This window comes from Macaca nemestrina, chromosome 8 (genome assembly GCF_043159975.1).
Source record: "Macaca nemestrina isolate mMacNem1 chromosome 8, mMacNem.hap1, whole genome shotgun sequence".
Taxonomy (NCBI): domain Eukaryota; kingdom Metazoa; phylum Chordata; class Mammalia; order Primates; family Cercopithecidae; genus Macaca; species Macaca nemestrina.
The window spans coordinates 150,994,853-151,022,586 of NC_092132.1; the positions used below are offsets into that span (position 1 = coordinate 150,994,853).

General features: G+C 40.8%; 1 protein-coding gene across 2 annotated transcripts in view; it reads left to right on the forward strand.

The window, feature by feature from the left end:
• LOC139355625 (CUB and Sushi multiple domains 1) overlaps window positions 1–27,734 on the forward strand; it is a 2,038,620-nt gene that overhangs the window by 1,844,344 nt on the left and 166,542 nt on the right. For both annotated transcript variants that reach the window (XM_071067488.1, XM_071067489.1), the window contains exons 42-44: window positions 17,996–18,184; window positions 26,435–26,612; window positions 27,531–27,676. In XM_071067488.1, coding sequence (XP_070923589.1) covers window positions 17,996–18,184; window positions 26,435–26,612; window positions 27,531–27,676 — 513 coding nt within the window. The remainder of the gene's footprint in view (window positions 1–17,995; window positions 18,185–26,434; window positions 26,613–27,530; window positions 27,677–27,734) is intronic.

Below are 27,734 nucleotides of genomic sequence, written 5' to 3' on the forward strand. Positions count from 1 at the left end.
GCACAAATACCACGTGTCCAGTCTTGGTAATGTTGGATTTTGTAGAAGGCTTCTTTAAGGGATTGTGCTTTCAGCCAACGAAGTACCAGTTACACAGGGATGGTGGGATTTGCAGTTACTGTCAGGAAACATGACCCGAAGAATTACCTCAAGCACTGGCAGTCCTACCCATGTGTGCAACAGCTGAGTGTACCCTGGGTGTAACCAGTGATATAAAAATATTATCGCTGCCCGTACTGTTATTCTCTTCTTTTCATTCCATCTCTTCCATTGCCACCAGAAATCCCAAAGGGATCAGAATTAGTTGGTTGTCAGCCAGTCACGGTGGCTCACGTCTATAATCCCAGCACTTTGGGAGGCCGAGGTGGGTAGATCACCTGAAGTCAGGAGTTCGAGACCAGCCTGGCCAACATGATGAAACCCCATTTCTACTAAAAATACAAAAACTAGCTTGCTGTGGTGGGGAGTGCCTGTAATCTCAACTACTCAGGAGGCTGAGGCAGGAGAATCGCTTGAACCTGGGAGACCAGAGGTTGCAATGAGCCAAGATTGTGCCACTGCACTCCGGTCTGGGTGACAGAGTGAGACTCTATCTCAGGGGGAAAACAAAAATAGAATTACTTGCTTGGTTGTCCTCTCTGCAACACATAGACACGTATATCACTGTTACACATAGTTGTGAAAATAGAGTCTTGATCAAATTCTAGGACTAACCTGGTCTCCATAGATGAGTCCCATCAATTAGTGGTTAGATGTAGTCCATGGCGGTGGGGACAAAGATCCAGGATGTTCCCCATGAGTCTGCCCTCTTTGATTGTAAATGATAGAAATCTGACTCAAACTAGTTCAGGTAAGAAGTACAAGGTGACAGCTGCGTGGGCTGGGGCACGTCCAGAGCCTGGGCCTCAGTGACACCTGAATTCTGTTTGCCCCTATTCTGATTTTCATAGCTTTTTCTGCCCTAATACACATGGATGATATGTCTCCAATCTAACCATACCCTGGTCAGCAAGGACGGGATCCTGCTTCCCCTACTGCAATTGCTAAACATTTTGGGAACACTTTCCTGGTGGGACCAGCTTGTGTCTAAGTTCAGCCACTGAAGCCAGGTGGACGGAGACTATGTGTTAGCTCAACTTGGGTCACAGAGTCAGAAATGTGTTTAGCAGACTTCACTCAAGGGCATGATTTAAAGGGGAAGAAGCTGGTTCCTTTAAGAAGGTGCCTGGGAAAACAGCATAATACATATACCATGAAACTGTTGTATAATTGGATTAAAACTCCATGGAAATGAAGTATTTGTATGCAAGAGATTTTTGTTAGTGTTTACTTATGTCCTCATCTGCTCTTGCAGAAGTATTATTAGTTGGTCTGGAAGAGCTAATTGCCCCTGTTTTACTATATTAAAAATAATTGCAGCACTTTGGGAAGCCGGGGCGGGCAGATTGCTCAAGGCCAGGAGTTCAAGACCAGCCTGGGCAACATGGCGAGACCCTGTCTCTACAAAAAATTAGCTAGGCGTGGTGTTGGGCACCCGTGGTCCCAGCTACTTAGGAGGGTGAGGTGGGAGGATTGCCTGAGCTTGGGAGTTCAAGGCTGCAATGAGCTGCCATTACACCACTGCACCCCAGCCTGGGCATCAAAACGAGACCCTGTCTCAGTAATAATAATAATGACAATAATAACTGTGATGTATGGAGCGCTCACTCTGCACCACACTCTATGCTTCCTGATTTCCACATAAATTCCAAGGTTATGCACATTTCACAGATAAGAAAAATGAGGCTCAGAGAGGTTAGCAAATTGTGAAAATGTGCACAGCTGCCTGTGGAAGTGTGATTTGGAATCAAGTCTGCTAGACACCAAAGTAGTCGTGTCAGCCAAGCTGTTGTATTTCAGAAGAAGGAAGAGAAATGAAGTCTTTGGATTCTAAATCAAATGATTTAGTCAGTGCACTAACAGGGGAAACAATGTTTAAACCTAATGAAGTCAGTTTAAAAAGAACAATTTTCTCCCACGAGTTGCAAAACCACTCGACCATCCCTGAGCTGCAGAATGGCCACTGTGGGAAAACTCCAATCGCAGTTTTTTGTTTTGGACCTGACACCTGACACATCTGCCTGCTCCTCTCAAGTTTTACGGCTGTGAAAATACCCTCGCCAAAACCCTGAGAGTCAAACGTTCTCCACAAGGACTTGCAGCGCATGCCGTCGTGGTTGGGTGCAGGTGCTGCCTGTGACCGTGGAATCCAGATGTCAGTTGTACCTGCATTGCCTCTTGCAGATCCAGGGGCCATTGTTCAGGAACTGCCTAATGTCACGGCCTCTGGAGGTCAGAGCCCTTGCCCTTGATTTATGCAACAAACAGACAGAGCACTTTCTTTCTCTTTTCTTTTTTTTTTTTTTTTTTTTTTTGAGATGGAGTCTCACTCTGTTGAGAGGCTGGAGTGCAGGGGTACGCTCTCGGCTCACTGCAGCCTCCAACTCCCTGGTTCAAGTGATTCTCCTGCCTCCCTAGTAGTTGGGACTACAGGCGTCCGCCACCATGCCTGGCTAATTTTTGTAGTTTTAGTAGAGACAGGGTTCCACCATGTTGGCCAGGCTGGTCTCGATCTCCTGACCTCGTGATCCACCCGCCTTGGCCTCCCAAAGTGCTGACATTACAGGCGTGAGCCACTGCGCCTGGCCTGACAGAGCACTTTCTAGGACTTTGCAAGGATTCAACAGGCCTTTAAGGCCATGCCACCCTTTCTCAGTTTGACTTGTGAGACAGCTGCAGCGCAGCCTGTCAGTGAGTGTCATGGCCAGTGGTCAGTTCATGGAGGGGGATCGAGTCCAAGTTCTCCCACCCAGGGTCAGTGCTCTGAGCCAGTGAGAAGTGCTGGGCACTCCTGCCAGCAGCAGATGGCTCTTCACCCACCTCTGGTCACATTCACCCCCTCCTCTTCCCAGACCTAAGCTCTATCCCCGCTCCTCCCAACCGCAGCCCTGAAGCCCAGCCACAGATTTCTCCTCAGAACCCCTTCATTCCTGGTGGGTTAGGGGCTCCACTCTCATCTGCTGGTGTCCACATGAGCCTTCCAGTGTAACAGTAACAGGATTGCCTTCTGCTCCCAGAGGCACCTCTCTTCTCCCGAGGCCAGGGCACCCCCAGCTGCTGTAACTGGCATCCAACACAAGACAAACCCAAGCTCTGTAAGGAGAGATGTAGGACGATTGTAAAGGGGAGGTTCTGAGGGATCCTCAGGTCAGCCCGCATCCCCGGGGATAGGGGAAAGTGGCCTCCTGTTTAGAGAGTGGTGAGGCAGGAAGAGCAGGTGGGGGCCCAGGAGGAACAGGAGCAGCCAAGAAGGTGCCCCGGCCGGCCTCCCCCAGGTGGCTGAGGAGCTGTGTGCTGGCCCACGCTGCAGTGGGTGATGTCCAGGGGTCTGGGGAAGGATGCAGGCTCATGCATAGCTGGGCTGATACGCCTTTTATTCCAGTGTATCCGTAGGACAAGCAAGTCAGCTAACCTCACATGAGACCGAGTGCACGTCGAGAGGATCCGGGAGCCAGCTCCTCCCAGGTGAACCGAGCGGTGCCCTCACCTTCGGTAGACCTGAGCAAAGGAGGCTGTTCCCTCTTAGACATTTCCTGGAGCACAGAAGGCTGGGTGTGGTTTCCTAACCTTCACTCTTCCCTAGGATTAAAGGGCAAGACATTGGAGCTTGTGTAGGTCCTGAGCTCCAGAAAGAAATAAGAGCTTGGGCTCCTCGAGGGTAGTGAAGTCAAATTAGGAGAGAGTGAGGGAAGGAATGGTATGGTGAGTAGTTGTCTTGCTATGCAGATTAAAATCGCTCAGGTAATAAAGCAACCGTCCTCCTGATACAGACACTTTCATTCATGTAGATCACCTTTATAGATGTAAATTTCCTTTACAGAAAGGCAGCTATTCAGAACTACTTTTGTATCTGCAGTGTCTCAAAATAATCTGGTGGAAATACACCAAAGAAGTGTGGTTTGGGGTGGCATATTCTGGTCTTCTAGAGTCTTATTTTGGAGTGGTGTCCTGAGGTCCAACAGTATCTAGAACTGATGAGACTGAACTCATAAAAGTGACACTTTGAAGACAAATCAGCTTACTTTCATAGACCAGTTTTTAATTCTTTCCATTTTTGAATAAAACATTATTGTAGTATTTTATAACTTGTGAAGTTCTCTGTAATCTAAACCCATTAGGTTGTATTTTAAGTCAATTTTTCTTGAAAGCTGTCCATGTATTAGACTAGCACGAGAATGTAATTTCTGTGCCTAGAGCTAGAGATTAAAAAAAAAAAAAAAAAAAGATACGTGGGTGTTTTGTAAAATAATGTCATAATTTAGTAGAAAACTAGACTTTCAATTACAAAATTAAAATCCAACATGATCCTCTCTATAACTGAGGTATCTGCTGAGGTCTGAGGGTAAAACCCATTGGGGGGCCTTGCCGAGCAGGCACATTGAGCGGGCTTTCCCTGAGAAAATTCCGTGTGAACAGCACCTGGAGGCCACGTGGGAACCCTGGCTTACACTAGAGGTGGAATTATGGCTGCCAAAGGTGAAGGATGAGTTTGGACATGAGCCAGTGGAGTGATGGCATTGGATTGTGAAGGAATTTGCATCCCCTGTTAAGATCATGAATTTAATTCTCTACACCAATTGTTCTGGGGCCTTGAGGATAGAATTCAAGGAATCTATTACTTGGATGGTAAATATATACAAAACAATATTTACGTATTTTTCCCCTTAAGCTTTAATTTATATTTACCATTTCCTTACATTTTAAAGACAGGCAATAATATTAAAATAGTATTAGCAGGCTGGGCACAGTGGCTCATGCTTGTAATCCCAACACTTTGGGAGGCCAAGGCGGGTGGATCACCTGAGGTCAGGAGTTCAAGACCAGTCTGGCCAACATGGTGAAACCCCGTCTCTACTTAAAATGCAAAAAGTAGCTGGGCATGGTGGCAGGCACCTGTAATCCCAGCTACTCAAGAGGCTGAGGCAGGAGAATTGCTTGAACCCAGGAGGTGGAGGTTGCAGTGAGAAGAGATCATACCTGTGCATTTTAGCCTGAGCAACAGAGTGAGACTCCATCTCAAAAAAAAAAAAAAAAAGTATTAGCATAACCTGTGACTTTGTCACCAAATCATAGATTTGTTTCATTTATTGCAGATATCTCAAAATGTTACTACACCATGGTTTGAAGTTGCCTTAGTTATTAGACTTGCCACCTGTTACTGAGTGAAATAACAACAGAATATGTTAATATCGCTGGTTTCCTTTGTAATCTTCTGTATTTTATTTTATACAGTAAGACATTAGTTTGAGAAACTTACTAGACTTCACCAGAATGCCGAAGTAGTTCAGATTAAAACAGTTATGGACTCTGGAGGACCTTAAGAAACGATCGCGGGTTTTAAAGTGAGAATTACAATGGCCTTAGACACATTTTAAAACCTGATCTCGTACAATGTAGATTATGGACTCTTACGGAAACACTTCTGGCAAATAGAGAGAGACTGGAGGCAAAAACACATGTTTAGGGCATTGATTTGAAGTTGCAGGCATAGAGGCTGCAGCCGTGCCCAGGCTGAAGCTGTGTTAGTGGTGCCTGCTGTGGAGGAAATGATTGGGGTGATGTTTAGGTAGCGAGCGGGAGTCTGGGGTCTGCCACTGTCCAGGTGGGAGGGAGGCATTGAGATTTGAAGGACTGGAAGGAGACATGGCTGCATGTGCTAGGAAGAGTTCTGGGTGGAGAGAAACCTGATGAGTCCAGAGAAAAGAGAGGAACAAGGCTGATGCACTGAGAGTGGAAGGTCGGAGGGTTTCTCAGGAGTCAGGGGGTCTGGGGATTTTGCTGTGATGCATTCAGGTTGTTTTAGGTGCAATGTGATGCCATTGAAGAAGTTTAAGTAAATGAGAAGTTGCTTACATGCAGAGAATGAATTGTGTGTGGATGGGGGTTGGGGGAAGTGAGGGAGGAGTAGAGCAAGTAGTAGTGAAGAGGCTTACAGGAATTGGGGGCGGGAGGCTTTCAGCTCCAACACACCTGTATCACCTTGTCTAGCTGTGTGCACGACGTACAATTTTGAATAATGTGTATGATGAATTCTGTGCTTCTCTCCCATCTTCCTACCCACTGTCCTCTCCCTTGCCCCATTCCTAGTGAAGTATATCCTGTTAAAATATGAATACTTCCTCCATGATCATCATGTTAAACTTGTTCGTTACATGGTAATTTCCATTTTTAATGAGCATGATCTTAATATCTGAGCCAATAAGAAAAATAGAACATAATTATATGTCATAAACCATTAACTGTCAATTAATTGGTCTATCTCAGTTGACACTAAGCCCTTCTCAAGTCTCCCACATTTTGAATATTCTTAATACCATATTCAACACTTAACTTTTTTTTTGTTTGTTGGTTGGTTGTTTTTTTTGTTTGTTTGTTTGTTTTTGAGACAGATTCTTGCTCTGTTATCCAGGCTGGAGTGCGGTGGGGCAATCTCGGCTCACTGCAACCTCTACCTCCCAGGCTCAAGCGATTCTCCCATCCTGAGTAGCTGGGATTACAGGTGTGTGTCAACATGCCCAGCTAATTTTTGTATTTTTAGTAGAGATAGGGTTTCACCATCTTGGGCAGTCTGGTCTTGAACTCTTGACCTCAAGTGATCTGCCTGCCTCAGCCTCCCAAAGTGCTGGGATTACAGGCATGAGCCACAGCGCCTGGCCCAGCTCCATGCTTTTTTTTTTTTTTTTTTAGTGGTTTTGTTGCTGTGTTTTACTCTTGATATTTTACAGGTAAGGTTATTAAGGCCGTGTGTATGTAGTTCCAAAAGCTACCAATAATTTCAATCTATAATAATGGTCTATAAATAAACAAGCAAACCTGCAAAAAGTCCATGTAGGAATCGTCTAGACCACAGGTCATACAATTGCTTTGGTTGGCTCACAAAGTATTTAATATTTACAGAAACCAATTATCAGTATTGAGAATTCCATGTTACATAATTTGTGAGATACCCATAAATCCACTTTCCCGTTTTTCCGGCAAGGGCAGAATTTGGAAATATTTGTCCTGCATTCTCACGTAGGAGAGAACCCTGGCAGACTGGGCGGTCATGACTTCAGGGCGTCCTCTAGTATCTTACTGGCTTGCTCATTGAAATTGACTGTGTGGCCTTTGGGCATTAGAAAGTGTGAGTCCTCTCCTAGGTCAAGCATCTGGTTGGCTAAGCAAGTGTTTTATTTGCTTGACACCTAACTCCATGCTAGTATTGTTTGTCATGCAGCTTTTAAAGGATTTGTGAGATACCCTTAAATCTGCTTTCCCTTTTTCTCTTGCAATAACAGAATCTGGAAACATTGGTCCTGCTTTCCCATGTCTTGGATACCCCATTCCAGGCCAGGTGTCAAGCAGAAGAAAGGACTTTCAATAAATAAAGCAAAAACTTGAAACAACATATTTTTTTATTGTAGGCAATTAATTTCCTATCACTGAGATATAAAAATAAATAATATAAAGAAATGAGAACATGAATTTGAGCTATTTTATTTTCTTGTAGGGTATCATATCTGACAGAGGTGATACTTAATTAGATAGTTTATCAATGTTTGCCATTTTATAAAATTGATAAATTGATAAGATGACACTTAACTCTGATAGGTAAGTCAAATAAACATTCCTAGGTTCTACTTGAGATTTAGAAGCTAAGATTATAATTAATAACTCCTAAGAAGATGCATAAATCATACAGAGAATTCTTGTCATTTTCAATGATGTCTGTGCTGTACACCTTATTCTTAAAGTTTGTCATTTATTTATGACCATGTAAAGGTCAGAGATGTTACTATAGATGTAGCTGTCTTGAAGTTAAATGACTTATCAAGAACTTTGGTAAAATCAAGTCATGCACTCTATTTCTAAGTCAAGAACTGAAAAACTGACAATAGCATGAAGCTATTTATCAACTAGCTAGATATTAGCAGGAAAATATAACAGATATCAGAGGGATGACTGCATGGTTTCATTACACTTATGATTTAAACACTTGATGTGAATAATAGTTATTTTTTCAGATCGAAAGGATTGCTTTATAAAAGATAAAATTCTCTATGTTATTTTACTTTTGTTGTATATTTTTTTTTTTTTTTTTTTTTGAGACGGAGTCTCACTCTGTCCCCCAGGCTGGAGTGCAGTGACGGGATCTCAGCTCACTGCAAGCTCCGCCTCCCGGGTTCACAACATTCTCCTGCCTCAGCCTCCAGAGTAGCTGGGACTACAGGCTCCCGCCACCTCGCCCGGCTAGTTTTTTGTATTTTTTAGTAGAGACGGGGTTTCACCGTGTTAGCCAGGATGGTCTCGATCTCCTGACCTTGTGATCCGCCCGTCTCGGCCTCCCAAAGTGCTGAGTGGCTTGAGCCAGTGCGCCCGGCCTACTTTTGTTGTATTTCCTTGGGCTTACTGCTACTTAGATTTTCATAATACTCGTAAAAATTTTGACATGTTAAATATTTTAGTGACTTGCTTTTCTTTTAGGTTTTGCAGTCTGCCATTTGGAGAAGTTAAGTCCCTCCCTCCATCCATCCCTTCTTCCGTCCCTCCCTTCCTCTCCCCTCCCTCCCTCACTCCTTCCTTCCTTCCTCACTTTCTTCATTCCTCCCTCCTTCCCTACCTCCCTCTCATTCCTTCCCTCCCTCCCTTCCTTCCTTTGTTCTTTAGTCTCTTCCTCTCTCTCTTTTCTGTGTTTTAAAGCATATTCCTGCCTTGTAATGCATAAACTCTTTGGGAAAGAAAAATTATTCAATGCCAAATATCTCAAAGATAATTTTAAATGCTTTAGACATAGGAAGTAAAAATGTCTTTTATTTTCAAAGTTCCACTGTTTTTCTTCTTCCTTTTGCCATGTGTGCTAAACACCATTTTTAAAGATAATCGGATGTGTTAAATCTGTTTATTCTTCATCACAATCATAAAACTGCTGAATTTTATGTGAAATGATTTTTTTTAGAAAATATGCTATAGTTTGTTATACCAATTTTTCCCCTTTAGAAGAACAAGCAATTAAACCACCTCCAGGTACAATGAGCATCTGAACAATTCATTCTGAATTTTGTGAGCATGCAAATTGTTGCTTATACACAAACCATAATTTGTACATAAAGTTGATATGCTTCTAAAACTGCATCATTCCTTTTCCTTTCAACGGGGGATTGAGTGACTGAGTAATTAGGGAAACAGGGCAAGGGAGCTTGCTCAGTCTCTTTTTTTACCCTTCTGCATGAGTGAAATTGAGCTTTCAACCTAAGGCTTTACAAAGGTGCCTCTTTTGCGTAAAAGTACTTCCAACAGTGACTACAAAGGGTTGTAGCAATCCCCACCCCAACTAGGACAACCGTGTACAAGACAGAAAAGGCTAAGATTCCCCTTAGCTTGTGGACAAGACTCTTAGAAACTAGGACCTGAATCTTCATTGTTGACCGATGTTCTCCCTGCAGAACGCAGGCATCTACTCCTTCTTTTATGGGTGTTCTTAAAGCAAAAGCAACACTGTCACCTCCATTCCTCTGAACCAAAAGCTGACATTCTCAGTGTGCATCAGTAGACCCATCTCCTAGGTGAAGGCCCCTTCAGATTTCCACATTCCACTTGCTGCAAGCCTCTCATGCAATGCAGAGAGCACATTTCGTGTGCAGGCTGGTCCTCCTGAAGCACTGATGGATGAGCCTGCAGTCCCAGCGAGGCCCAAAACTCTGACAACAACTTTTGCAGCAGTTTGGTTGGCTTCATCAACAGGTGCTGGGATTAGGAATTAAGACAACAAATGGAGCATATTTAGGCAGAAAATATGTCTTAGAATTGAGAACCAGGGTGATATCCTTGGTTATAAGGAAAGAGTGATATGCTATCCCAGAAGTTTAGAATGGTCAATGAATACGGGAAATTGGTGAGCTTCTGTATGTGTGTACTTGGGAAATTCTGTGGACTACCATTCATGGCTGAGATGCTACTGTGACCCCAGATGGATCTTTTCATTGAGAGGGAAGCTGAGGACTCAAGCGGGGCTTCAAAGTCTTCAGTGAACACCTTGATGTGAACTACAGCCCTACTCTCTGTAGCAATGCCATTTTCTTAGAGTGATTCACCCTAATTCCCACCACGAGAAGCAGTGGCCTCTTCCTCCTTGGTCTGTGTCCATCAGAGCAGTAGCTCGAGGGCTTCGCCTTGAGTAATGAGAAATATTTTATCAAAGAAACTAGACAATTCTTTCCATCAAGACTAAGCTTTACTGAACTAATATATGCCAACAGTGATTCATTTCATTTATCATCCCATTTAATTCTGTGGCCCTTGTATAGATGGGTATATTTAGTCTCCTTTCATGAATGAATAAATGAGCCTCCTGGGATTAAGTGGAACATTCAAGTCCCTATATTGGGAGAACCAGGCTGAACTCAGGTCATACCAGGGTGCCTCACCTATTTTTGCAAAACTACTTCAAGGCTCATGTATGTACTGCCGAGGTAGATTTCTTCATGTGTTGATGATTCTCTTTCTAATTCAACTTTTTTCTCTTTTTGAGATGGAGTCTCGCTCTGTCACCCAGGCTGGAGTGCAGTGGTGCAATCTCGGCTCACTGCAAGCTCTGCCTCCCGGGTTCAAGCAATTCTCCTGCCTCAGCCTCCCGACTAGCTGGGATTACAGGCACCCGCCACCATGCCCGGCTACTTTTAGTAATTTTAGTAGAGATGGGGTTTCAACATGTTGGCCTGGCTGGTTTCAAACTCCTGATCTCAGGTGATCTGCCCGCCTCGATCTCCCAAAGTGCTGGAATTACAGGCGTGAACCACTGCACCTGGGCTTAATTCAACTTTTTAATGACAGATAATACAACAACTCTTATAGAACTAATGGATAATACCTCCAGAAGTCTTTAGGAATTGCCCAGTATGGGGATGCAGAAGTTATGTCCTTCAGCTGAATCAGAATTTGTTTGATAATCATGACTTTTACCACCCTTTACCCTAGATGATAACTTCTTTATCAAATTCCACGGAAGTGATCTTTCTTCTTTTTCTCTTGCTTGATGACTTGCTTTCTTAAATTAAAACTTTTTATAAGTTTAAAACCCATTTATGAGGATGAATGCTTTTATGATGGGTACAGAGCAAGAAAGCCATGCTTCATGAGGGTTCTGACAGCAGATGGAGGCCTCCTTCACCCTCTCACACCTGTGCAGTCCGGCACTGTGATGCATTGCAAGTCCTTCAGAGGCATGTCCAGGAAGCCAACACAGGCAGTATGAAACTCATCACACCCACGCTAAATAGGATGCAACAGGATCCTTCCAAAATGTATCAATTTTCAGCATACAAAGGAAGTATCTTAATGACTTCTTTTTTGTTATTTCCATTCAGATTCCTAATATAGTTCTTTATACTTTATTGTGTGAAGTGTGACAACGAATCCAAGTTTGGAAAAGACATTTGAGAACAGAGAGAATATGACTTTATATATCAAAAGTTGAAGGGAATATCGATATTAATATTTAAGTAGTGAAGTACTCAGTTTAACAAGACATTTGGAACAAAGACCAAAAATTAGTGTAACTGATACTTTTACTGGGTGATATTCTTCGTTAGTGTATAGTTTACAATAGAAGAAGAAACTAATTGGCATTTTAAATTCTTGAGATAATTCTGAAATGAGTCATGGGCTTTGAATAATCATCGTCATCATTATGATGTTGACTGGCAGATGGGGTTTATCAGGTGAAAAAATGGGTCCTGAGTTTTTATAGTATGTCTATGTCCATTTATAAAATGTGTTCTAATGAACATCCTGTGGTCTGAACAATTTGACGACTAGTTCCTCTCCACTTAGGAGTTGGCAAGAGTGTGAAAAAGGGCACACACTTTGGGAGACGGGACTGCAGAGGTAATCTCTCTCCTGAAACTCTCCCCTTATCCCAGACACTGAACTTTTTCTAGGTTTGGAACACATACTATTACCTTTGGCTGAAAAGTCTGCCTTTCTTGATCTTTTCATGATCTGTACCATTTTACTACTTAGATCTTAATTTAAACGTCATTTCTTCAACAAAACAATTTTGACCACTACTGCATAACCTTAACCAAGTTTTATATTTTCTTTGTTTCAATCCACTGTTTATATTTTTAGTAATAATTTATGCAACTTACAATTCTTTTATACAATCATCTATGCTTTAATTTGTTTGCCTAAATTCACAAGAGTAAGACCCATTTCTAGTTTCCATTTATAACTAGCATTTATAACAGAGTACACTGTCAATATATAATCTTTATTTCACTCAGTAAATGAATGATAAAAATCACTGTGCTGCCCACACAGGCTAATCTGCTTCCCCCACCCACACAGGATAATTGTTTTGCTGTCATTAAGAAAAGAAAAAAAAAAACAATTTTTTTCAACAGTTAGAGTAGCCCACAGCCATTGGGCTTGGAATCATTAAATGCAACTTCAAATTTCCTATTTTTGTGTTTGTCATAGAGGTTAATTTCATGAGCAGAAGAGGGCTAGAGCTTTCAACACTGGTTTTACATATCCCAAAAAAGAACTTAATTGTACTTCTTAAATTACTCAACAGACTACACAGACAAACTAAGGAAATGCATTGCTTTACATATTATTAACACTCCTTTGTGCAAATGTGTGCGTCTCTGTTAAACACTGTTTTAAGTGAAGGTTCACCAGGAGTACCTATGAGCCATTAACTTGTTAATATTGTATTGTGATAGTTGAGGCTTGTATACTTCCAAGGCACTGCTAATTCGTGGATGAAATCTTCTAATGAAGATTAGGTTGTATTGAATCAGTTTTATTTGCTTCTCCTCTAGAAACTAGAAATCAGCTTTTCATGTTTTCGTTTTTGTTTTTTTTCCATAAGGTTTTATTAGCATTCATATTTGGTGTATAGGAGGACTCATTTTTCCAAGAGTTTATTACATTTAAAGTCAAACAAGAATGAGAAATGAATTGCTGATTTCATCCTAAAAGAGAATAATAAAGAAGGAAATGTGTTGATAGTTGAAACTCAGTGTGGAATTATTCATTCTTTTTTTGTGAGCATGGGTCTCTAAAGCAATTTTAGGTCCAAATAGCAATATTACGAGGAGGCATTCCATGCACTGTGGATGTTTTCTAGGCCATTTGGCACTGGCTTTCAAGAAAAGGCTGTTTTTGTGGACTTCAGCGTGGAGTGGGCCCTGGCAGAGGCACCAGTGGCCTTGCTGTGCGTTTGACAAGTTGGCCCAGGGAGCTGCACGATGGGGGAATGCAGATGAGGGGTGTGCGTGTCACAGAAAAGAGAGAGATGCTGATTTGGCCTGGCTTTCTGTTTTAATGTTCCCTGTCCCTACATTTATTAGCATAGATTTCTAAGCATCTAGTTTTTCAAATAGGTGATAACAACAAAAACAATCAATAACGAGGGACATGCCACTCTAGCCTTTGAGCTATGTCCTTTAAGACATAATTGTTTCAGAGGGATTTGAATATTCTTCCTTCGAACACCTGCAGAACTTTTTCCTTGAAGCCAAGAACAATGTAAAAGATTCTAACAGTCCAATATTCTACTTTTCAGACACAAAAACAACTGAGAAACACTATTCTATATAATGTAGCTACTGTATGGTAGACTGTTATATTAGTCCGTTTTCACGCTGCTGATAAAGACATACCCAAGACTGGGAAGAAAAAGAGGTTGAATTGACTTACAGTTCCACATGGCTGGATGGGGCAGCGGGGGTCTCAGAATCATGGTGGGAGGTGAAAGGCACTTCTTACATGGCGGTGGCAAAAGAAAATGAGAAAGAAGAAAAAGTGGAAACCCCTGATAAAACCATCAGCTCTCGTGAGACTTATTCACTATCATGAGAATAGCATGAGATAGATCGGCCCCTATGATGCAGTTACCTCCCCTTGGGTCCTTGCCACATTCACAACATGTGGGAATTCTGGAGATACAATTCAAGTTGAGATTTGGGTGGGGACACAGCCATACCATGTCAACTGCACATTCCATTTTCACAAAATTGTGAGTTACAAACATTTTTTCTTTCATAAATTTCATTAATAGCAATTGTGCTTATAAGGTTTATTGATCTATAGTACATCCTTATAGAGTGTATCCACTCAGTAGTTCCATGGTATAATGTAGCTTTACCAAAAAGCAGCACTGGAACATTCATTCCTTTTTTTATTTGTAATTACATCTTTTTAAAGTAATATCATTTTTAATTGGCAAATTATAATTGTATACATTTATGGGGTAAAAACATTCATTCTAAAATTCATAATTTATCCTTGATTTTCTGTAAATAAAGCTTGTAAATACTGAGTTCTAAAGACTACATGTCAAAAGATAGCATTGAGTTAATCAGAATACTCATTTTCAATAACTATTTTTAATTTCATATTATCAATATATATTAGGTTTATGTAAAGGTAATCGAGGTTTTTGTCATTGAAAGTATGGCAAAAACTGCAATTACATTCACACCAACCTAAAATACAGGTAATTCTCTATAATGTTTAGGTGTATTATAAATTAAATGTAATAATTTTATTTGAATCTTATGACAGTTTATTAAGTTTTATCACATAAATTACTTGATATTCAGCCTGATCTTGTTAATTAGGCAATACTCCTTTGCATCTGTTTTTTGTTTGTTTGTTTGTTTGCTTTTTAAGAGAGAAGATCTTGCTCTGTCACCCAGGCTGGAGTGCAGTGGTATGATCATAGCTCACTGCAGTCTTTAACTCCTGGTCTTAAGCAATCCTCCTGCCCCAGCCTCCCTAGTAGCTGGGATCACAGGCATGAGCCACTGCTCCCGGCCCTTTACATCTTTAGATAGTAGGTACAAGAGGTGATGTCTGGAGCTCTTAGGGAGCCCCCAAGGCCCTGTAAGTAATGAGCAACATAATCCAGTGGGGTTCTGGGTTTCAGAGGCTGCTCAGTGCTTCCCCCCAGATGAAGTTTCCTCCTCTCCCACTCTGGGAGGAATTTGTCTCACGTCGTGTTCTTCCCAGTTCCCGTCCGTGGGGGAGCCAATGCCAGGAATTATCTCAAGATACTTTTGCCACTGTGTGTCCTCTGATCTCAATTTTTCTTGTTCTCAATCATTTTTCTGCTGCTTCTCTGACTCTTGTTCAGAGATATATCATTGCATAAATAAAAATAATTAAAACCAAGGGATGCTGAAAGGTGAAATAAAGGATTATTTTAACCTGCTGACTATAGTCAGGGCTTAACCATAGGATCCTGTTGTCAACTGCACAGTATACTTATAATATTGAAAATATAAATAAATACACAGAAATCTCTACAATCTGTGACTATTGAATGATATGACATTTAATCGCTGGCATTTATGAGTCTCTCCCTATTTTTTTTTTTTTGTTGTTGTTGTTTAGTCATTTGGATTTCTGTAGTGTAAATAATGCTGCAATGAACATCTTGAAACATTTACCTTTTCCTTCTTGGAAATCATGCTCATAATAGAGATTTCTGTAAATGTATTACTAGGTTTAATGTTATAATTGATTTTTTATGGCTTTATTCCAATGACTTTCCCAAACAGTTGTGGCAAATAATGTTGCCATCATTTAGTTACTCAAATGACTCACTAGCATTGCATATTGTTATTTATTTATTTGAGATGGAGTCTCACTCTGTTGCCAGGCTGGAGTGCAGTAGCGTGACCTCGGCTCACTGCAACCTTCGCCTCCTGGGTTTAAGAGATTCTCCTGCCTCAGCCTCCCAAGTAACTGGAATTACAGGTGCCCAATCACCACTCCTGGCTAAGTTTTGTATTTTTAATAGAGACGGGGTTTTACCATGTTAGTCAGGCTGGTCTCGATTTCTTGACCTCGTGATCCGCCCACCTTGGTCTCCCAAAATGCTGGGATTACAAGCGTGAGCCACCGAGCCCAGCCTGTATATTGCTATTTTAAAGAGGAAACGATGCCATTTCATTAGTTTATTAAATAGGAAAAAGCTATGGATGATAATGAAACCTCATGGCTCCATGGAATGCTTAATATTTGGCAAATGTTAATGAAGACAAACTCCAAACAGCACTTACATTAATCTTGCGAACGCCAAGGTCACGGTGCAGGCCCACATCATACATTGCCTGGTTGCTATCTTCCATATGTTCTCACTTAATCTTTATGGTGATATCCAATTGCTTTAATATAAAACACAGACTGATTCATATTCTGAGCCTTACCTGTCTCTTAAATCTAATCTCTGAGTAAACCCACATCATGCCCTCTGTGTTCCCATCCCCCATCTGGTGGCCCCTCTGCCCCGTCCTGTCTTTTTTCCTGCCCACCTCTACTTTTTCAAGGTCCTGAACACAGAAACAAAAAATTATAGAATTCTGGGAAACACCTGCCATCATAATATATTGTTTGATTTTCCAGCATTTATTTACAAGTTTCAAAGCTACAGGCTCACTCCAATATTGTCAATGGTTAAGGAATTTACATATAAAATTGAAATTTCCATTTCACTTCATTCTCCACAGGAAAAGCCCCTCTGCAGAAGCTCGAAGACTTTATTTTATGACTTGATTTTCAGTTGATTGTGAGGACAATGACCGGTGACCTCATGCTCTTTAAAAACTCATTGTGTTGCCTGGCACTGAGGGTGGGTTTCAGCAGAATTACATGACAGGGAGGAGGTTCTCCCAGAACTGGTGCTACACAGTATGGTTTTGCTGCTGTATTAGGAGCAGGTTCCCAGTCTAATGGGAACTACCTTTATGGATAAAGCTGTGCCTAAACATTCAAAGATGCTAGAGAGGGCTTCTGCTGCTTCGAGTACTCACACCGTCTTCAACAGAGTGGGCGAGAGGAGTCTGCACGATGGCTCATTTAGCTTTAAGATTACGGTATCAGATGACACCTAATTTATGGATTAGTTACTTCTTACTAATTAATGAGTAAATGTTTAAACCACACAGACTGCAGACATTGATTATCTCTTGTCTTACCTAGAGTTTATTCTAGGGAACATAAAAGACAGAATGATAAAACACAATACATCATGTTATAAAAAATTGTACTGACAGTAGTCGCCAGCTTAGGGATTATACAGTTTTTTTGTTTTTTTTTTGTTTTTGTTTTTAGAAAAAGACTAAAGAGACTGGAATGGATTTTCCTATTATATTTATATTAAACAGTTAAACAAAACAATGACATATTTCCCAGTCAGGAGTACTTAGACTGGTAGTATATTTCCTGTTTAAAATGGAATTATTAGGTACATGTTCACCCAACATTCTTTGTGGGCCCCTTTTATTATTATTTGTATTACTTTTTTTGGGGGGGAGGGGTGGGGGAACAGAGTCTGGCTGGAGTGCAGTGGCGCGATCTCAGCTCACTGCAACCTCCGCCTCCGGGGTTCATGCCATTCTTCTGCCTCAGTCTCCTGAGTAGCTGGGACTACAGGTGCCCGCCACCGCACCCAGCTAACTTTCTGTATTTTTAGTAGAGACAGGGTTTCACCATGTTAGCCAGCGTGGTCTTGATCTCCTGACCTCATGATTCACCCGCCTCGGCCTCCCAAAGTGCTGGGATTACAGGTGTGAGCCACCACGCCTGGCCTGTATTACTTTCTTAAATAATTTACATCATATGCCTTTTTTCCATAGTAAAGATTATCAAATTTATTTTTGGTATGTGCTACATTCCTTTTAAAGAGCACACTATTTTATTAAATGCATATGGTTATAATTCTACTACTACTAATAACATCCAGTTGGACTGGATGGCAACTGACTCCTTAGAAAATATACATTATTAAACTTATATCCAACAACTTCATCTTAAGCAGCTACATATGATGACACTCCTCCTTCAAATTCTGGAGTAATTTAACCTCTCAAATATACGCTTTATTTTGTCTATTTGTTTCTTTCAGCCTATGAATTACAGAACTGTCCAGATCCACCCCCATTTCAGAATGGGTACATGATCAACTCGGATTACAGTGTGGGGCAATCAATATCTTTCGAGTGTTATCCTGGGTACATTCTAATAGGCCATCCTGTGCTCACTTGTCAGCATGGGATCAACAGAAACTGGAACTACCCTTTTCCAAGATGTGATGGTAAGTTCATCATTTCGCTTGGGGGCAATTTAATGTTTCATGGGCATAATAGCACATTAAATATTAAATGAACATATCCAATAATGTATTAATGTATTCAATAAATATTCATTGAGAATCTATTATGTTTTACTCACTCTACTTAATATTTAAGGAATATGTCATATACTAGTAAGTTAAAAGTGGAAAAGAAACCCTTGTTGCCAAGGAAATTATAAGGATAGCAAAATAGTAAACACAAGAGGAATGTTATACTCAGCTGCAGGTAAGGAGATGGCACAGGCTTGGCAAGCCATCAGGGAAATCTCCGTGAAGTCAGCAGCGTACAGCTTTACAGTGGTTATATCAAATTGTCGGACCAGAGGGAAAAAGGGTACTTATTAATTTGATCTTTGGTATTTATTTTTGTTTAGCTTTTACAATAATTGTATATTGCTTTTGCATTTCAGAAAAATGAACTCATTTTTGTAGTGGGCCTTGAAAGGTACATAGCATTTTGCTACTTGGAGGTGGAACACTCCAGGTAGAAGAAACAGTGTCAGAAAAAGTGCAGTATAGATGCAGTCTTAGGAGAAAACAGTAGAGTGGTCTAATAGTGTAGGAGGAGGGGCTCTCGGGAGAGGTTGGAGGAAAGTTCTTATTCAATGGTGCAACAGAAGACCTGGTTTTTTAGCTGTCCTTTCCTGAGCAGGAATCCTGACTTTAATGCTTCTGTGTGACTGCCTAATTTTTATGATGACTTTGACATTTTTTCAATATCAAATTAAAATAATAGATCCATACGATGTTTAGGAAGAATGCATATGTAATAGAAAATTGACTGTAAACCCGATATTCTAACACTATGCATACAGGGCCTTTGAATGAAAAAATAATGAAATTACCAATTCCGTGGACCTTTGAAATACTAAACACTTATATCCTGTGGGGAAAAGGGAAAGACATCTGGCCGTGCTTTAATTTCTACTGAAGAAGTAAAAGAAGCACATCAATAGACTTTTTAAATCACAGTTTTTACCCATATTTATCTATTCTATATTATTATAAAAATAATTACAAACACACTTTGGGAGGCCAAGGCAGATAGGTCACGAGGTCAGGAGTTTGAGACCATCCTGGCTAACACGGTGAAACCCCATCTCTACTAAAAATACAAAAAAATTAGCCAGGCGTGGTGGCGGGCGCCTGTAGTCCCAGCTAGTCAGGAGTATGAGGCAGGAGAATGGCGTGAACCCGGGAGGCTGAGGTTGCAGTGAGCCGAGATTACGCCACTGCACTCCAGCCTGGGCGACAGAGCGAGACTCCGTCTCAAATAAATAAATAAATAAATAAAATAAAATAAAAAATAACTGCAAACAATTATTTCACCATATTTTAAAAGTATTTTATCTTAATCTAATATTTATTTAATTACATATAAAATAGCACTTAAAATTAATTTTATAAAATAAGGATAGCAGTAACCTATCTGGGCTATTTTTCATTAAAACATTTTTTAAACCTTTAAGTCTACTTTCCATTCTAGAAACTCATATATATGTATAAATTCCTTTGAAATTATCAGGATTGAAACCTCTTATTTGCAAGTTTGGTGTGAAGACTTTGAATTCATATGTAAATGGTAGACTCTCTGGCTTGATATTAAAAAACTACAATTAAGTATCTAATTTGATTTTATTGCTTTCTCAAGCTTAGTTTTTCAATATGGAAATAACTGCTCTGGCTTAGAATTATTTTGTCAGTGTGAAAATAACAAAATCTACCTTTTTTGATAGAATTTAAAGTGATGCCACCTTTCCTAATTCTAACATGGTGTATAACACCATCCACAAGTAGCTAAACTCTGGATGAGTTGAAAGCCTAAAGCCCTTGAGACTCCCAAAACCAGCCTGAGGCTTCATTCTCCATTAGAAGAACTCAGAGATATCTCTAACACTGTCATGCTTGTCGTTATGGTTTTAACAGGGAGGGGATATGTCAGTATCTTCCAGGGAAAAGACACGTGTGGCCGAGTCCAGGAGGATGTCTCGCTCTCTCAGAAACCCCATGTGACCACAGGCAGAAGACCATCACCCTGGTCACCTCTTCGGGTCTGAGTTTTGAGGTTTCTAGTGGGGCTCTGCTTTGTAGGCAGGACTGAGGGATTGAATGTCCAATGGCTGATCTTGGCCTCCAGGTAGACAGCTGTGCCCCACATGCCCCAGCCTAAGCTACATGGTTGGTTTTTCTGGTGTAACCAGCTCCCACCTGGCACTGCTAGATCGGACCAATTACATACTCCACAAAGACCCCTCCCAGGAGTGAGCGCAGAGGCCAGATCTCTCTGGTCCATGCCAAGTTCTTTACTAAACAAGCATTTGTACTATTATATTTCTATTTTTACCAATACTCATAAACCAAATTAAAAAACTGAAACACAGGATTCATGTAAAAGTTGATCATAAATATTGAAAGAAATTAGAGGACCTATATAAAGGATTTTCTAAGAACCATCTAATGTGTATTTAATACCCTTTTCATATTAAAAAAGCTGTTATTTAACACAAAAGGTGCTTTACTTGTGAAAGTTTATATTTCTTAAAGAAGTCATTGATTCATAAGAATGAGGAGGCTGTTCAGATGCCTATTGGGTACGGTTATATGGCACTTAAGTCTTCCCCAGAGACAGCAGTAAACACTGCTGACAACCCAGTATCTTCATGTAACATGTATTTTATTAATTGACAGTGGTTTATCATTTCGGATCAATGGTTGCTATATAGGTCAAGTGTACTGAAAAACCATCTTCAAAGGTCCAGCCCTGTAGACTTCGAAAGAACTTCAGAAAAAATGGAGATACTTTAAACAACTTCTCGATGTCTTTATTAAAAATTGACCAGTTTCGATAATTAATGAAATAATTCTAAATCCTAAGGCATCAGTCTTCACAAGTATATATGAAATCAATTTGTATGTACATACTGAAAATACATATTAAGCTACATAAGAATCTATTACGTGAAATTAATACAGTATAAATTTATCTGAAAAACTGTGATCTGAAAGTATGATATCTATGAAAATAAACAAATGAAAGAAAATGTCTCTGAAAGTTACCTGAGAAATTCAAGACATTATTTTTCTGTCAGTAACATAATTACACAGAAGTCTCAGTTAAAAAAAAAAAAAAAGGTTATAGAGGCCGGGTGCAGTGGCTCACGCCTGTAATCCCAACACTTTGGGAGACCGAGGTGGGTGGATCACTTGAGGTCAGGAGTTTGAGAACAGCCTGGCCAACATGGCAAAGCCCCAACTCTACTAAAAATACAAAAATTAGCCAGGCGTGGTGGCGGGCACCCAGCTACCTGGGAGGCTGAGTCAGGAGAATCGCTTGAACCCGGAAGGTGGAGGTTGCAGTGAGCCAAGATAGCACCATTGCACTCCAACCTGGGTGACATGAGCAAAACTCCATCTCAAAAAAAAGAAAAAAAAAAATTGGGGTTATAATTGTTAAAATATGTTTAAGAAACTGAAATGTTTATGCATAAAAGTATACTTTTAGGTATCAAAAAAATCTTAAACACTATCATAACAAACTTGACTTAAATGCATTAGTATGTGTATAGTGGGGAACTGCATAGATGGAGATAATTATTAGTGTAAGTAATATGTTGTGATAGGTATGTTAGCAGCTTCTTTGAATTTGACAGATTTTGTAAGCAGAAAACAATTTTATTGCAAAATTGACATGAGAAATGCAACCAGCTAAACAATGTATTATTACATACATATTTTTTGAAATTAAGACTTACCAAGTTGATTGGTAAATACAGAAAATAATCTTTCCCAGTAATAGAGAATAAAAATAACTGTAAAGAATGCAACTCTGTCTCTTTATTTTTCTTACTTACATTCACAAATACAGTTTTTAAAATCTCCATTACCAAACGACAATTTCCAAGACAGAGTGCATTCTGGCTTCTTATCTGAAAATATCTCTAAGGAAACCAGAGTAAGAGAAGGAAGAAAAATGATGGCAGAAATAACTCTGGTGCCCTACACGGTAGGGGAGATTAAGCTTTCAGTATCTGGATATATTAAGAGTCAGGATATTTTTATATTAATAAATATTTACATATATATTTATATTTATTATAACATATTTACTATATTTTATATTAATATTTATGCCAAGTATATTTATTAGCTTTTTAATATGGAATTTCTTTCATATTCTTAATGTTTAGGCAAAAAACTTAACATAATTCTAGAGAAAACCATCTATAAATGATAAGCCTCTTAGCAAACATTCAAGGTTTTAAAATTTAAATTATTTTGTTTTTACTTTATTTATTTGAGATGGGGTCTCAGTCTGTTGCCCAGGCTGGAGTGCAGTAGTGCAATCACCGCTCACTGTAGCATTGACCTGCCAGGCTCAAGCAGTCCTCCCACTTCAGCCTCCCAAGTGGCTGGGACTATAGGCATGTGCTCCCATGCATGACTAATTTAAAAAAAAAAATTATTGTTTTTTTTTTTAATAGATGGGATCCCCCTGTATTGCCCAGACTAGTCTCGAACTCCTGGGCTCAAATGATCCTCCTGCCTCAGCCTACCAAAGTGCTGAAATTATAGCTATGAGTCACACACAGCCAGCCTGTTTTAATTTTAATTTGATGTAACATCACTTAATATGCCCTGTCCATCTCTCTTCACAGAAAGTCACATTGCATAAAGAGAGGAAAAGGTAGCACAATAAAGAGATGTTTCCTTGTACCTCCGCCCTCCTTTGCCGATGTGTGCCAGCCCACCAGTTGATTTTCTGGTATCTTCTAGCTCTGGCTTCACACCTGAGCAGGAGTCAGTCACATATACCCATCACTTTTGTGTGTGTGAACCACCAAAAGTCCCCCCATCCCATTTCTCAGGGATATCAATTAACGAAGGGAAGCCTCGGTGGTATTTGAGGCAATGGTAGAGAGCGGTGCTGTGGGGGAGGTCAGTGGCGCCAGGGTACCTGGGCTAGTTTGCCATTGGGCATGACATTCAAGTTAGACATCACCGCCATCACTTTGAACACAGCGACTGCTGGCTCTAGAATTGGATCAAAATATGCTGCTTTGTTATCTTTATGTGCTTATTCTCTGGAAAAATACATGAGCAAACAGCTTCAGCAATTCCCTCCTCCACCGCCTTGCACCGCAATGCTGTCTCCCACGTGCACATCGGGGTATTCATGAGCACGGAAATGCGTGTGCGTCTCTTTACCCCATGGCTCCCGAGACTGGAGGGAGTGTGGCCTCTCCATCTCTTTCAGTTGCTGATGCCATGGTCAGCTGCTTGTCTTCCTGGTCAGGCTCGGACCAGAGTCTCCCAGGCAGACAGGTGAGGAGCTGGGAGGTACCTGCTGTGTTCCACGCAGAGCTTCCTCCTTCATCTCACTCCAGACTCCACTTTGAAGCCCGCCTCCAGGGAAAGGAAGGCAGGGGGGATGCGCTTCCTGCCGAGACACGCACGCTTCCTGCGGAGGCAGATCACAGGCCCGCGTCTCTGCGGAGCTCAGTGAGACCCACCACTTGGGGAAATGCAAGCATGCCTTTGATGCCACTCCAGGGAGGCTAAAGACTTTCTGGAACTAGATAAAGATCAGGCCAAGGAAAAGGAGAGGGGAAATTTCGACTCCAGTTTTTTTAAGGTCGTCTTTTTTTTCATCTCTAGACTACCCAGTGGGAGGGCAACAGGATTTTGCTTTGAGAGAATTTTGTGTGCTCACGGATAGAATGTTATTATCTTATGTGATGATGAGCGTCTCTTCTTTTCCTTCACAGCACTTACACCCGTTGAATTTTAAACTTCTGTAGTGTTTGCTTAATATCTCTTTTCATCACTGTTCAGTAAGCTTTTTACAAAGGCAGCAACAGGGTCTCCACGGTTCGCTATGGCGTCTCCAGCCCCAAGCACCCTTTCTGGTACATAATACACTCTCAGTAGATACTTGTTGAGGGAGTGATTGAAAAGATTTGTTATTTGGATTTCATAGATAAATCATGGCAAGAATCACTGACTTGCTCAATGTCATAGAGCTATTCAGTGGCATAAAGAATATTGGAATCAGGAATGTGTTCTACCAAGAAAATCACCACCTCATTTCTTTTGCCCTTTAAGACGTGGGAACGATGGCTTTTTGTTTTGTTTTCCCAACAGGAAGGATGCTACTATCTATAATGTGGTTAGATAACTTCAAGATTCAACTAGAAAAGCAGAAATGCAAAAGGGAAACCTTAGCATTGTAAGTCCACACTAAATTAATAGCATGGAGTCACTCGTAAAGGGTTTCAGCCTAATTGGTTTTATGAGTTTACTATTAAAGTGCTTTCTGGTTATTCTCTAATTCATCAATTCATCAATTTGTTTATCACGATCCGAGCTAGACAATAGGGACTGATGAAAGGAGGTAGCGGCTGGGGTGGAAGGAGGAGACGCAGATCATGTCTCCTAGAGGCTGACAGTCTCGTGGGAGCTGTGTGGTCTGTGAGCAGATGCTGGACCTCTAGAGCCAGAGCAACCAGGAAAGACTTTAAGAAGGCGGTGACAAGGCGTTGAGTTTTGAAGGAAGAGACAAATTTGCCTTGGCAGAAAATAGAAGAAAGGCATGTGAACACTCCCTCGACATCTGGAGGGAGGAAAAGTGCACTGCCAACAGGAGACCAAAGTAGCTTGTTATGGGGACAGCGTGGTTTATAGTCCCATTATTATTATTATTAATTATTATTAGAGACAGAGACTCTCTCCGTCACCCAGGCTGGAGTGCAATGGCACAATCTTGGCTTACTGCACCCTCCACCTCCCAGATTGAAGCAATTCTCCTGCCTCAGCCCCGCAAGTACCTGGGATTACAGGTGTGCACCACCACGCCTGGCTAATTTTTGTATTTTTAGTAGAGTTGGGGTTTCATCATGTTAGGCAGGCTGGTCTTGAACTCCCGACCTAAGGTGATCCACCCCCCTCAGTTTCCCAAACTGCTGGGATTACAGGAGTGAGCCACCGTGCCCGGCGTATGGTCCCATGTTACAGATGACAAGCTTCAGGAGTGTCCCAGACCCTGACCTCATAGAATTTACAGAAATGGAGGCTCCCAGGGGTAATTTGCTTCTCCAGCTCGCAAATCCAGGTTTGTGTGACTCCAGACCTCACTTAGTAATAATGATGCTGTAAAACTTTTAAAATAGTCTCTACATATAGTCCTTTCTTCTGATGAAAGGATCCAAATCTCCAGTCAGGTTCAATCCAATGTTCTTTTCAAATCAATACACATCTGTGCGGTTCAGTGGTTCAGCAATGTATCATATCCTGCCTCACGGTATATTCTCACTTGTTATTAAACTTTTCTTTTGTTTATCTGTTTGTGTATTTGGGCCTTTTTCCTCCACCTAAATTCTATACCATCTTTGGCAGCCCTTCAAGGTTCAAGAGAGTTGTGAACACTCATCTCACACCTCTTAGCTGTTGGTTTGATTTCAAAGTTCAAAGTTTTATGACTTTGATGCACTATGTTTGAATTAAAGACTATATTTCAGGTTATTCCATTAGTGCTTGGACTTGTCGTTTTCCATAAATAAAATAATTACCATTAAAATAATAAATATACATTTCTTAACAAAAATGAAAATAAATTGGGTATTGTGGTAGTTCTTCAAGTTGTTGAACACTTGTAAAAACTGGAAATGCTTCCGTAAAACATCACTCACATAATCTTACATTACATTATCTTACTTCTTCAGGTGTATATCCAAAGAAGTAAGATAAGTAAAGAATTGATAATGTTTTTGTTTTAAGGCAAATAGACTTAGATAAAACTATTTCAGATGACTTGTAAATAGGGTCTAGCGGTGTGAGTTAGAAAAAGCAGTTACATAGTTATGAATACTTTCCCCATAATTCATTGTGCTGGACACTCGAATGGGTTATCAGCAGGTCACAGGTGATAACTAAGGATTTTATTTGAGTTGTAGAAGAATAAATTTGTCCTAAAGGAATTTTGAAGATATGGAGAATATATTAAATAAAACTGAGATAACTTAGCTTAGACATATAATTCTTCTAAGGTCTTCAAATTTTAGGAGAGTAATTTTGACAAAACAGTCATCAGAAATATTTCTCACTTACTTCCCTTCAGGAAAAATGTTGGCTAAGGTACTTTGGAGTCAAATATTTAGCTTTCTACTTTCTAAAATCAGCTGTATGGCATTTTTTTTTTCTTGGCTTCCTTCGCAGCCCCTTGTGGGTACAATGTAACTTCTCAGAATGGCACCATCTACTCCCCTGGCTTTCCTGATGAGTATCCGATCCTGAAAGACTGCATTTGGCTCATCACGGTGCCTCCCGGGCACGGAGTTTACATCAACTTCACCCTGTTACAGACGGAAGCTGTGAACGATTACATTGCTGTTTGGTATGAGAACCTCTCAAGTCAAAATATCTGTAATCGTGGTAAACAATTCTGACTTAGCATACATATGCCATTTATATACAGGGCACATATTTAGAATAAACTTCTTAGATACTAGAGAAGAAATTCAACGAAATCCAGAGATATAGGGAATCAATTTCACATAGTACATGTGGGTTTTGCGGCATGGTAGAAATAGGCAAAATTGTGTCTGTGTGTCTGTATCTGTGTGTGTGTAGAGGATGTGTGTTTGTGGGTGTGTGTGGGGTATATCTGTGTGATGTGTGTCTCTATGGGTGTGTATGTGTGGTGTGTGTGGCTTGTGTATGTCTGTGTGTGGCTTATATGTGTGTTTGTGTGTGTGGTGTCTGTGTGTGTGGTGTGTATGTTATGTGTGTGTGCATGTTGTGTGTGGTGTGGCTGCACTCTTGTCGGAGCCCACAGTGGAAGCAGGAGCAGAAGCCAGTGGCCAGGGCAAGTAGAAGCAGAAGACCGGCTGGTTTTGAACTCCTGACCTCAGGTGATCTGTCCACCTTGGCCTCCCAAAATGCTGGGATTCAAGGTGAGAGCCACCGTGACTGGCCAATTTTACCTCTTTCTGGTAAAAGAAAGAGTGCTTACAAAACTCCCTATATGCTTGATGAAACAATGACAAAAATCACACAACATGGATGAGGAAAGGCGTGCTGCTGTTGACATTTGACCAGTGCCGAGCGCCTGCTGAACACTAATGAAAGACAGAGACTGGAGAGTTCCTCAACTTTGTGGAAATTCAACATCTTGATGTTTACAAACACAGTATCCAGAGAGTGGATATGTTTTATTGCTTTTATAAAAAAAATCAATTCATTAGCCAAAGTTTCCATTAATCTCACTCAGAAGTAAATATACTTAGACAGCCACCTCTTTCTGTCTTTCTAGGGACGGTCCCGATCAGAACTCACCCCAGCTGGGAGTTTTCAGTGGCAACACAGCCCTCGAAACGGCATATAGTTCCACCAACCAAGTCTTGCTCAAGTTCCACAGCGACTTTTCAAATGGAGGCTTCTTTGTCCTCAATTTCCACGGTCAGTTGATTTTTCACTCCAGTAATTAAGACTGAGAATTCCATGTGGTGTTTCCTGC